Source organism: Paramisgurnus dabryanus, chromosome 2 (assembly GCF_030506205.2).
Source record: "Paramisgurnus dabryanus chromosome 2, PD_genome_1.1, whole genome shotgun sequence".
Taxonomy (NCBI): domain Eukaryota; kingdom Metazoa; phylum Chordata; class Actinopteri; order Cypriniformes; family Cobitidae; genus Paramisgurnus; species Paramisgurnus dabryanus.
The window spans coordinates 57,445,768-57,458,209 of NC_133338.1; the positions used below are offsets into that span (position 1 = coordinate 57,445,768).

General features: G+C 38.3%; 1 protein-coding gene across 1 annotated transcript in view; it reads right to left on the bottom strand.

Annotated features, from left to right (window-relative positions):
- Nucleotides 1-8,435, bottom strand: part of LOC141281493 (uncharacterized) — a 142,027-nt gene extending 133,592 nt beyond the window's left edge. Inside the window, exon 1 of the mRNA XM_073813290.1 lies at nucleotides 8,354-8,435. Coding sequence (XP_073669391.1) covers nucleotides 8,354-8,420 — 67 coding nt within the window. The 5' untranslated portion in view covers nucleotides 8,421-8,435. The remainder of the gene's footprint in view (nucleotides 1-8,353) is intronic.
- Nucleotides 8,436-12,442: the final 4,007 nt, after the last annotated feature.

A 12,442-nucleotide genomic window follows, 5' to 3' on the forward strand; every position in this document is an offset into this window, starting at 1 on the left:
TACGCCCAAAGCCAAGTGCCCAGTGTAACTCCCTGTATACTCACCTGAACGCCCAAAGCCAAGTGCCCAGTGTACCTCCCTGTATACTCACCTGTACGCCCAAAGCCAAGTGCCCAGTGTATCTCCCTGTATACTCACCTGTACGCCCAAAGCCAAGTGCCCAGTGTACCTTCCTGTATACTCACCTTTATACCTTCTAGACGTCTCCAGCTCAAAGTCCAGGCACGTACTTGTATACCTTCTAGACACCGTGCTGTAAGCCCAGCTTATTCCTCTACACGCCGAAGGTGGCCTGTTAAGGTATTTAACTACCCACTCCCCAGTGTACTTATCTGTCTCTGCTTTACGCCCAGGAAGAGAGGTTGGAGCGTCCATCGGGAGCCCATCTGAAAGACACAGAGTAGAAGTTGAGAATGTCCTCTCGTGAATTAAAGGGGGACAAAGAAGATAAAGGGGTCGGACAGGCGCAGTGGAAGAGGAGGTGAGCCTTACGGAGTGGTTGGATTGCCACCACCAGCAACTTCACTTTGCCTACGGGCAGGTATCCAAACGGATACAGATTGCCACAGAGAAGAGTAAAAGGTTGTATGACCGAACAGCACGAGAGGCCCCCCTACTCCCGGGAGAGCGAGTCCTGGTGCGGGACAATCGGCGACAAGGGAAAGGTAAATTAAGTGATCGATGGGAAGCCACCCCCTATGTAGTATAAGGGCAGCGGCGGCCAGGAAAACCTGTGTATACTATCCGCCCTGAAGGGAAGGCCGCGCCGGACATAGTGGTCCATCGGAACATGATCCGACCCCGCCCAAATTACCCCAGACCTGTGGAAGAAACTCCAAAGGAGCTGGTGCCCGCAGCACCGTGGATAGGTGGATGGGACGCGGTCCTAGGTAACCGTGTGCATGTGCCTGCCCGGGTCGACCCTGTTTCACCTCCCTGTCGGTCCCAACGAGAGAACCGAGGAAGGCCCCCTGTACGGTATGGCGACTGGACAGGCGATCGACGTTCTAGGGACTAGAACGATTTGGCGGGGGAGGATGTCACGGGGTGATTCAAGAGCGGAACTAAAAGTGGCAACTAATGGTTCCGCCCGGATGAGAATCCGTGATGCACCACTACTTCTTGGTTACTCTGGGCAACCAAATTTGGGCTTCATTGCATGCAGGTGTGGAAATAAACGTGGTGATTGATGATTGGGTGAATCAAGGAAGAGGTAGAGTATAAAAAGAGCATTAAAGGAACAGGAAGAGGCAGTTGTTATTCCGGTCGAGACGGGAGGTGAGACGGAGCAGCGAGTGGGCTGAGAAGGAGAGAGAGAGAGAGAGAGAGAGAGAGAGAGAGAGAGAGAGAGAGAGAGAGAGAGAGAGAGAGAGAGAGAGAGACGTACTAAGGATATTGTGGATTTGGTAGCACACACGAAGAGGAATTAAAAGAGTAGAGAGTTCCATATATGTAAGAAGTCTTCATTGCAATCTTGTGTTTACATGCACTGCTTGCTCTTCAGTCTCCCGTATTGATCATCAGCGTCATTGAAGGACGCGTTGGGAAGGATAAGGAGAAGGGAATTGTCGTGGATCAACAAACCCGTGAGTACGCATTGTTACAGCTCTTGGAATGTTTGTATGAGCAGTGTCTGCTAGCACGACTTGAAACAGAGCAGCGGTGTGGATTACTGTGGCGGGGTGACGCCTATCCAGCCATCCTTCATGTCAGCCTTTCTGTCTGCCATCCCGGGTCTACTCCCAGCTCTTGTGGCGGTGCGGCCTTATGTCACCATGAGTGTGTGGATTGCTGTGGGTGAGTCTTGTCATTGCTGTGTTTACACTTGAAGATTTCTGGCACTGGTGTGTAAATGTTGTCAGCACTTGCCCCTTATGCCGAAGAGGAAGCCCTGGATGAAAGAGTGAGCTGGTGTCGTTGGATGACTGTTACTTTTATACATACCCAGACGGCGATCTATAATCCATCCCTTCCAACTGTTTGTATGTGCGTGCGCAGATGCATGTTTTTATAGTTATTAAGTAATCATGGTTAGGGTTTTAATTACGCGCTCGCATTAATGGCATCAGTTTTAAGAAGGTTGCGGTCATGACGGTGTTGCTCTTGTTCTTTTTTGTCCACCCATCAAGTGACTTTTATAATGAGTAAAAAATTTACAAATAAAAAATGAGTAAACTACTGCCCCGCCCCCCGATACTATCGTGTATCGCCGATCTCAGAGGCTGACGATAGGACGATCTCAAAATAGGGCATATCGCCCAACACTACTACATAAGCAACCTCAGCAGACTGCACACTTCGGATTGAAAAACTTTCGCATTGTTTACAAACGAGTACGCGTGATCACGTAATGACGGATTTCACTGTTACATGCTGTACAGTGTTAGACACAGTAATTCACTTTCGTATCCTTCATGGCAACTTTGAGTAATGCTGCACTGCTGTATCTTTTAAGTGTGTGCTGTAATATGATTCCATGTTTACATGCTTATTTACAAACGAGTTCGCGTGATCACGTAATGGCGGATTTCATTGTTACATGCTGTACAGTGTTAGACACAGTTATTCACTTTCGTATTCTTCATGGCAACTTTGAGTAATGCTGCACTGGGGGATCTGCTGTAATATGACATTGTTTACATGTGCTTTACACGCGACACCGTTTTATTATGAGCGCCGCGTTGTTTCCACAGAGACGCGAGCTCACGCACATGGATGCCATATGCGATTTGTTTTTAAAGTTCATACTCGCTTACAGAAACGCGTTTAAAACAGAAGCTAGATGATAAGGGGATGGGCATCTGAAAACAGTCATCTGAAAACAGCTTTTTATATAACTAATCATTGCAGATGTTTATCTGAGATACTAATTTAGTTTATGTATGTATGGGTATTTTTCTGTGGACCATTTATGCTAACAGCTGTTCATAACTCTCTTACAGGTCTGCATCCCTCTCATCAGTACAAAACTATAAAGTGGAAAAACGTATTCTCACTTTTTGGACATAAAGTTATATGGTAACATGAGCCACATGAAGTTTACAGCTCTGTTGTTTATCAGTTTCTTATTCAAGTTAAGTTTTTAAATAGAGTTTGTTTCCAAATAAACTGAAAATGTCCTACTGACCTTCATTTCTATTTTGATTATATTGTTAACTTCTTAATAAACCTCAAACAAACATGTATACATTTGTCCTCACATTCTTTACTGTAGTTCCCTCCTGCCTCATTATGCAGCTCATTATGCAGCTCATTGTTTGCTAACTGTCAATCAATCCTTCTCGCATATGGCCACTCTAAACAAAAAGTGTCTTACAATTTCTAAATCAATATATTGGTTTACATGAATGAGTAGGCAGGATGATTTTCACATCATTTTAAAGAAAAAACTCTAGACTACTAGATTCTGTTTAGGAAAGTCTTGTTAAAACATGTTTAGTATGGGTTTTGTGAACTTATATTTATATATTCTCTCAAAAATACAAACATGTACATACATGTAGCTCATATAATATTTTAGCCCAGTTTGTGCTAAACAGTGGTATAAGACACTTGCCATTATTATGTTTTAAAGCAACTGAAAAAAGACCAAATGTAAGAGCATGTCAGAACCTCTGATAGTGTCCCAAAATGGTCGGATCCCAGAGGGTTAAAGTGCACCACTAGCGTTTATGCATAAATATGTAAATACATATGCACATTTTCAAATTTATTAAACACAGTTGTGAGACACAGTTTTTTACTATGTAAATCTGTATTTTTTTGTATCTGTACATTTTTTGTCAGGTTCAGTGATCCTATACTGTGCTGAGTTGTTTGTTATTATGTAGGAAAAAATTCCTAAATAATCTGTTATTATAGAGAAATGAAATATTTTTGATGAAAATTCTGTTCTATTTCTGTTTCAAGGTAAGCAGGTACCAGCAAGAGAAGAGTAAATGATCATCACATGACATCTGAACAAGGACTGACCTGAAGAGAAATCTGTTTATAGAGGTGACTGTTTTTACAATGTAAATGACTTCTCACTGAACCTGAAAGCTGCTTTTACAATTGGTCATGCATTTTAACTGATAGGATAAGTATTCAAATATAAAGGTAAGTTATAAATGCCCTTGAGACACACAAATCTGAACATATTGAATAACGTGACTGACTGTGATAGATTTTTATTTGATTATAAAGAAAAAGAGGCAGACCCATGGAGAGAAAAAGAGAGAGAGAGAGAGAGAGAGAGAGAGAGAGAGAGAGAGAGAGAGAAAGGGGCTGTTAACAGCATCAGTTAACTCCTCAAATGAAACTAAACTATCCAAGAGTAGGCAGCTGTTGCAATAGATGTGAAACACATACAGTATACGTTACCATACAATTAAACTCCTGCCAATCCCCTTAATTTACATACACACTGATGCTGGGGAATACATTCTTGACTATTTCGGTTTGCAATGGTATTGCAGGAAAAGACACCTGAATCTCAGATAATACTTTTTCAATCGCACAAACAGAATGGATCCCAATATTTATGACTAGATTTTCTGCAGAAATCCATCGGTCCATTGATCTAAGATGACAGATTTTATATAGAAACTGTAGGACAGTGCCTGGTTGCATGAAGCACCCTAAGTTTTTCCCCTTAAGTATGACACATAAGGGGCAATTTCCCCTTACCTAAGATAATAACTTAAAGGAATAGTCTACTCATTTTCAATATTAAACTATGTTATTACCTTAACTAAGAAGATTTGATACATCCCTCTATCATCTGTGTGCATGCACGTAAGCGCTGGAGCGCGCTGCGACACTTCAATAGCATTTAGCTTAGCCCCATTCATTCAATGGTACCACTCAGAGATAAAGTTAGAAGTGACCAAACACATCAAAGTTTTTCCTATTTAAGACGAGTAGTTATACGAGCAAGTTTGGTGGTACAAAATAAAACGTAGCGCTTTTCTAAGCGGACTTAAAAGAGGAACTATATTTTAATAGCACTTAGGGGAGTACTTCGACTCGCCTGAAAAGTCCGCTACCCTTCTCCCTCTCATAATGGGAGAGGGAGGGTGTTACTGCGCCGAGTCAAAGTACTCAAAAAAGTGTTGTTCCGCCATACAATATAGTTCCTCTTTTAAATCCGCTTAGAAAAGCGCTACCTTTTATTTTGTACCACCAAACTTGCTCGTATAACTACTCGTCTTAAATAGGAAAAACGTTGATGTGTTTGGTCACTTCTAACTTTATCTCTGATTGGTACCATTGAATGAATGGGGCTAAGCTAAATGCTATCGAAGTGTCGCAGCGCGCTCCAGCGCTTACGTGCACGCACACAGATGATAGAGGGATGTATCAACTCTTCTTAGTTAAGGTAATAACATATTTTAATATTGAAAATGAGTAGACTATTCCTTTAAGGGTGTTGCATAAATTTCCTTAAACAGTTCTCTTAGGTAAGGGAAACTGTAAAGTGTTTCACGACCCTGGAGATCCTGTTTTAACGTTATAAAAGTCTAGTGTTACCATAGAAACACTACTAAACCCTATCACACAACGGAGCAAAGCGAATACTGGACAAAGAAATTGATAAGGAAAACAATAGGAGAAAGCCAAACTGGATGGAGGATGAGAAATGTATACTTCTAGAATAATATAGGCAAAGCCATTTTAAAAAGCAAACTAAATCCGAATGTAACCGCGGCAAAAAAACAGGAACAATGGAAGGTAATAATAGAGAAAGTCAGTGCGCAAAATATCTATGTAAAGAAGACGATCCTGAAGGTTATAAAAAATATGAAAACATCTCTGTTGTGGCAAAAAAAGGAACTAACTGTTTTTAAGGAGTCCAACATAACTGGACACAGGAGTGGCTCCACTGCAAAGCATATAACTGAACAGACAGTGAGCATCCTTGTTGTATACCTTTAAGTTATCTCATTGGTTTGCTTAAACCACAACATATTTGGAGAACACAAAAGACATTTGTATATAAGAGTTTGATCCAAGAAATCATCTCCAAACCCCAAAGTACTCATTGTTTCAAACAAGAAACCATAGTAAACTCTATCAAATGCTTTTTCCTGATTCATAAAACAGAAAGACAATATTCACTTCATATGCCATATCACCCTGTAGCCCAAGACAGCTTGCCCACTGATGCTAAGCAGGTTTGAGCCTGGTCAGTACTTGGATGGGAGACCACCTGGGAAAATCAGGTTGCTACTGGTAAAGGTGTTAGTGAGACCAGTAAGGGGTGCTCACCCTGTGTGGGTCCTAACATCCCAGTATAGTGACTGGGACACTATACTGTCAAAAAAAGCACTGTCTTTTGGATGAGACGTTAAAACGAGGTCCTGACTCTCTGTGGTCATTAAAAATCCCAGGATGTCATTCGAAAAAGAGTAGGGGTGTGCCCCGGCATCCTGGCCAAACTTGCCCATTGGTGGTGGTCGAGGAGATTCCCCCATTCATATGTAAAGCGCTTTGAGTACTGAGAAAAGTGCTATATAAATGTAACGAATTAAATGATATGGTTAGGGTAGTCTAACTGTCTCTATGTATCATATATTGTTCTTCTGGAATGCAGTAGGATTTATCTTGATGTATTAAATCTCCCAGTATAGTTTTAGCCAATTTGACAAAACTTTAGCTATTACCTTATAATCAGTTGTTAAAACTGACACAGGCCTCCAGTTTTTAAGAGCACTCAGGTCACCATATTTTGGTAAAAGTGTTAATTCTGCCATTTTAACTTCCTTCCAACTTTTTAATGTGTAAATTCAAACTAAAAACATCAGGATTTAAACACTACCCTGAACGCCCTTATGCTGTTTGTACTTAAAAAGTCAAGTAATCATCATAACCTACAAAAAACATAACATAGGCTTTGTCATATTTGATCCTAAACTGTGGAACAACAACTGTGCTTTATAAAGAAACTGAGATTGAGATATAATGAAGAAACATGTGAACAACACAGTTTGTTGTGTGCTTCTGTAAAGAATTAAGTTAATTTGTTGATTGGCATAGAGTCCTAAATACCTTTCATTACACCTTGTTATACAAAGTTAAATGACTATTTAACTTCAGTCCTTGTGACCTTCAAGTGAACTTAGTTCAGGTTTGATAAACTTAACAATTTAAGTTCAGTCTACATGACTACCAGTAAAGTGAACTTAAATATTTAGTATTTGGAAGACCCATTAATTAAATTGAAGGAAAAAGTTTACTTCATTAAATCAGTTCAGTCAACTTCTTAGGGTTTTTTTAGTGTACATATTCAAAAGTGGAGGTGGAAAGGTAAGATATGGCTTTAAGATATGTTTTAATAAATGCTGAAATAAACAGAAAGCCACCACATTAGCAGCGGGACAAAAGTAACAAATGTCATTTTCACCCTGACAGGAACTTCTGACATTAAAACACGATTTACTTTTATTTTGAAAAACTCTGAGAAGACAAACTTCAGGATGTGTTAGAGCACTAAATAATCTGTTGATTGATCAGAATTGTAACACATGAAACCAGAAACACAACTTATATTTTAAAAAAGGCCACTTCAATAATTCACTTTCATGCTCGATAAAAGCTTTCTCCAAGGGCGTAGGTTTGATTCTGGCATTGGTGGGGACATAAATAAAATGGTTGCATTGCAAAAACTGTTTATCACCGTTTACTTGACACAAACAACAGACAACTCAGTATGCACTTTACTCAGTAACATCTGACTCGCCACCCCCGGCCATCCCAAATTTATAATAAACAATTCTTATGTCCTAGAGCCTAATAAACAGTAACTGTTTAAGTCTTTGTCAAAAAAAAGAAAATCACATTGTGAGATATAACCATATTTACTTTATAACAATGAAGAATATGCAATTAATATTTAATTCTTAATTTAATTTTGCCAAAAAAATCCCAGTGTTGAAGATGGTATATCATGCTGTTTCCTGAACACAGTTTATTAACGTTTCTGTAGTTCACATTAAATCTTCTTTTCATTAACAGACAGTTAATCAGTGTGAAAAAATAATAATTTTAAGTTTAAAATGCAACCTTACATTATGTCTACATCTGTGCAAGTAATGACCACAGTGCAGTAATGTAAAGTATTCAGCAATCATGACATGAATTCATGTTTTTACCATGTTGGGGTTATTTTCTTTCATGGATTAGGGACCCCCTAAATAACCTTGCTACCCCATTTATAAAAGGTTGACAAAAGTTTGCAACTCCTCAGGTTAACATGGGATTGTCGTGTATTGGTGAAAACACTTTTCTTGAATCATTAAGTGACACAACTTGTTCCGTATTTTGTGAATGAAACAGTTACAGTGGGTATAATAATACTTTCTTCCTCACTTACCTGTAGCCCGAATAATCACGCGCGTCTTGTTGAGTGAACTTTGGCGCGTTGTACAAAGTGAAACCATCCTATCACACGTAGCGAGTAAAGACAAGCCCATAAAGTGATGTGATTTAGAGAGGCGGGACTCAAGAAATGCTAATCCAATCATATTAGCAATGTGATTAGAGAGGGGGGACTAAAGAAATGCAAAGCCAATCATATTAGCGATGTGAGTTACGGAGGCGGGCATTGCAGAGAAAGAAAGCTGTTAACCGTTTGTGTACCACATAGAGCGTCATTTTTACAGAACGGGATTGCAAAAGATTTCTAGTCTCATTTAAATGATTCCTGAAAAAAAATATAATAAGTAAAAAACAGAAAACACAAGAATAAGAAGGACATTAGTGGTTATATATAAATACAGATTCATTGTTTGGTCGAAATTATTGCTAGGGACAATTCAGTCTTCCCTGAATATTGCTAGGGACATGTCCCTAGCGTCCCACCCTAAATCTACGCCCATGGCTTTCTCGGCCGACTCGCACAAAACGATTATGAAATCATAACATATTTGGCTGCCATATGAAGGGTTTTGACCCACCTGGTTTATTCATTATTATTAATTCTAGACTTAAATGTTTGATTAAACTACCTAAAGGTCTTTATATAACAAAGCCTAGTCTAACTAAAAGTGGTGCCCTCAGGAGTTCATTTAAGGTAAGGATCTGATGAATGGGTTTGGTTCAGGTGAAGGGCGGAGTCTCAAACATGCTCCTCTTCTGTCAATGTAATCTAACATCATTTATCATCACTGTTTGTGTCCAGATTTCTGAAACTGATCATTATTGGTTGGCTGTTGGAGGTGTTGAGTAGAGATGCTGTGATTTGTGGGTGGGATGACTGATGGAAAATATAAAGATAATTATATCATTACTGTGGTCCGCTACTTATGGCAAAAGGTAAAATGAACTGAATTTGACTAAAATCATTTACCTCAAGTTCTTGATAAATTAATTTTGTATGTTTGTGTAACAGTTCAGATGTTCATGTTTAACCGATACGACTATATGCAGTGTTATTGCCCCCCCAACACACACATGTTAAGATGAGAACTGTCACAAATGTACTCAATAATATTTACTGTTTAGCTCGAAATCTAGTGAATAAAAAATAAATATACCTGTATATACAGTCAGTCTTTTTCAGATCATGTAACACAAGGACCTGTGAATAAAACACACAAATGCAATTCTTCATATCATTTCATATTATACATACTGTATACAATTATACAATTATTTTTGTTCGGCTGTATGGTTCAATAAACACAAAGATAGCTTTGCAACCTAATGTTTATATATATGAGACTAGTCCTAGACTAAAATAAATGTAAGAGCTGTCCAAACTGAAAACAACTTGCACTGTCATATCTTAAAACACATCAGTGACCTTTGTTTTGCCTCAAAATGCACACAAGCAATGTTTTAAGTTAGGCATGTTTTTTTAGAAAATGTTATATTTCATAATTTAACTAAGGCCTAGTCCTGGCTTAAGCCAATCCCTGTCCGGGAAACCACCCCTTAGAGACTATGTGTTTGTATATAAGCATTTATCATTTTAATTTTTATATGTTAATGTTTATTGTTAATTACAATTGTTATTTATCTTTCCCTTCAAAGATGTTTGTAAGAAAACCAGCATGGGTATATGACAGATAGCAGCCGTTTGCCCCACCGGCTCCCTTTAAAGCGATATTTTAGCAAACAATTTTAAATGACCCTATTCACCATCAAGCTATCCGAGATATATAAGTCCATCATCTTTCAGACGATCACAAGTTGAGTTCTTATTATTATTATTTGCAGTCAACTCATGCAGATGACAGAGAACCCACAAAATTAAATATTCATGTTACATTTACAGGTTCTGTACACATGAGAAGAGATACAACAGTATAGGTTTAGACAGATTTCTCGCTGGCTTTGTGAATGACTTGGCAACCTATACTGTAGGTGCTGACCTCACTGCTTGGGAAAAACCTAACAAATCTACAAATCTTCTGTTAACATAGTTTAGGGTGACCAAGGACACAAAGAAAAATATATGTGGACATCTTTCTTTTTTCAAATGGTGTTTGGAAAAATTTAACATGTGTGTCACGTATTACCAATAGGTGATGCTGTTGCCAAATTAATATCAAGCAGATAAGACATGCTCATAATGACACATAGTTAGTTTTGTGCCAATACACAGAAGTTTTGCAAAGATACAGCCACATGAACATTTGCATGCCTTGTCGTCAGATTTTGTAAAGTTTTTACACCAGATGCTTACACCACAAAGTAAAATGAGGCCATAGGGTATATTTGAATCGCCACAAACCAAAGATTCAGGGTAAATAAAGAAAATAGGAAGACATTTTTTAAACATGAGGAATTTTGATATAGACACTTATATATTTGTGTTAAATATTATATGTTTTAGAGGCCGCCATTGACTTCCACAGCAGAATAAAAATAATAATAATGAAAACAAGAGGGATCTTCAGCCCTTCAGGGATTGACCCTTTATTACAAAAGATACAAACAATTTAAAGTAAATAGTTTTAAAATGACTTTATACTTGCCTGTGTTCTGTTGTTTCACTTTCTCTTTATAAGGGGGTCGTGTCCAGGACAGTTTAAAATCAGAGATGTATGAAGACAGAGCAGACTGCATCTGAAATTCATCAATACACACATACAACATACTTATCACATAATATATATCACTTCTACGTCTTAATTTGGCCACCACTTCCTCTGTGTATCAGCAAATTGAATGATTTTTGGTGAACAATGTTATATTTACACATATTTTAAGAAAACCCATTGAAAGTGTTTCAAAAAACCTTAACAATATACTGTGGGCAAATTCATTACCCTTTCATGTTTTGTTTTTTTTGTGGCAAAAAGGCCACTAAATCTAACTGCTGTAAAATGTATCAGATGTTATCAGGGGCGCCGTAAAGGGGGGAAAAGTTAGGACGATTCTAAGGGCCCATGAACTTTTGAGGGCCCCAGCCAAGGACTGTGCCGCAAACGAAATCCCCTTAAGCTGAGCCCTCTTAGCTCCGCCCGCGTCTTTACTCTGCGTGTTAGCGCCGTCTTCAATCCACTGTCTCACAGAGTGCGCGTGAACTTCACAAGAGAGAAAGGTGTGTGTATTTACTGCTATTTGCTATGATATCTGCATATGTGCACTTCCTTACTATAAATGCAGTTTACACAATGTGACGCTGGAGCAATACAATGCAGTTTTCTTTCCACTGTAAAGTCTTCGCTCTGTTCACCTCAGTTTAAAAATAAACAAGGTGATTTACGTTCCCTGTTTTGTGTTATGATTCTAATGCGAAGTCAGCCCTTATAAGCTGTTTAAATTAACGTAGCCCGTATAAGCTAATTAACATAAACTAGAAATGCGATCGGTTACACACTTCAATGTTTTGCAACGCAATATGCCAAAGAAGGATTTTTATGCAGTCGTGAATCGAGTTGATTGTGATAAAACTGAAATGCAACGAAGGCTAAACTAGTCCAGTTATGTTTATTAAAGCTTCTCACCTTGCAACAGGTTTAAGAAATCAATGGAAATCTATGTTGTAATTTGCTATAGTTGTCATTCATTTCATTTTAGAGTCCCGTTGATTAAAAAACAGTCTGAAGAATCATTTAATAACAGTATAACTTTCTCAAGTTCACATTTTCACTGATCTGTCGTTATTTTTGCTTTACTTAAGCTGCTGGTGTGTGAAACTTGTTCTTTACCTTATAAATAATGCTAATAATTATAATACAGGCTTTGGTCAAGCATTGTTGACCCAGTCTTATTTGAGGCATAAGGTATAGAAAAGATGCATTGTTGTTGTTCGCCATTTTTAAATGTTACAATGTTATTGATGTGTGTAACAGCTCAAGTATGTCACTGAGACTGCATGTGAAAATCAGACTAAAGTCTCAAATCTTATTGTGAAATAAAAAGCATCACAGTTTAATTTCAAGCATTAATTTCACTATGATTTCAATCGCTGACATGACATTACAGATATCAAGTTTATACTTTTACAAAA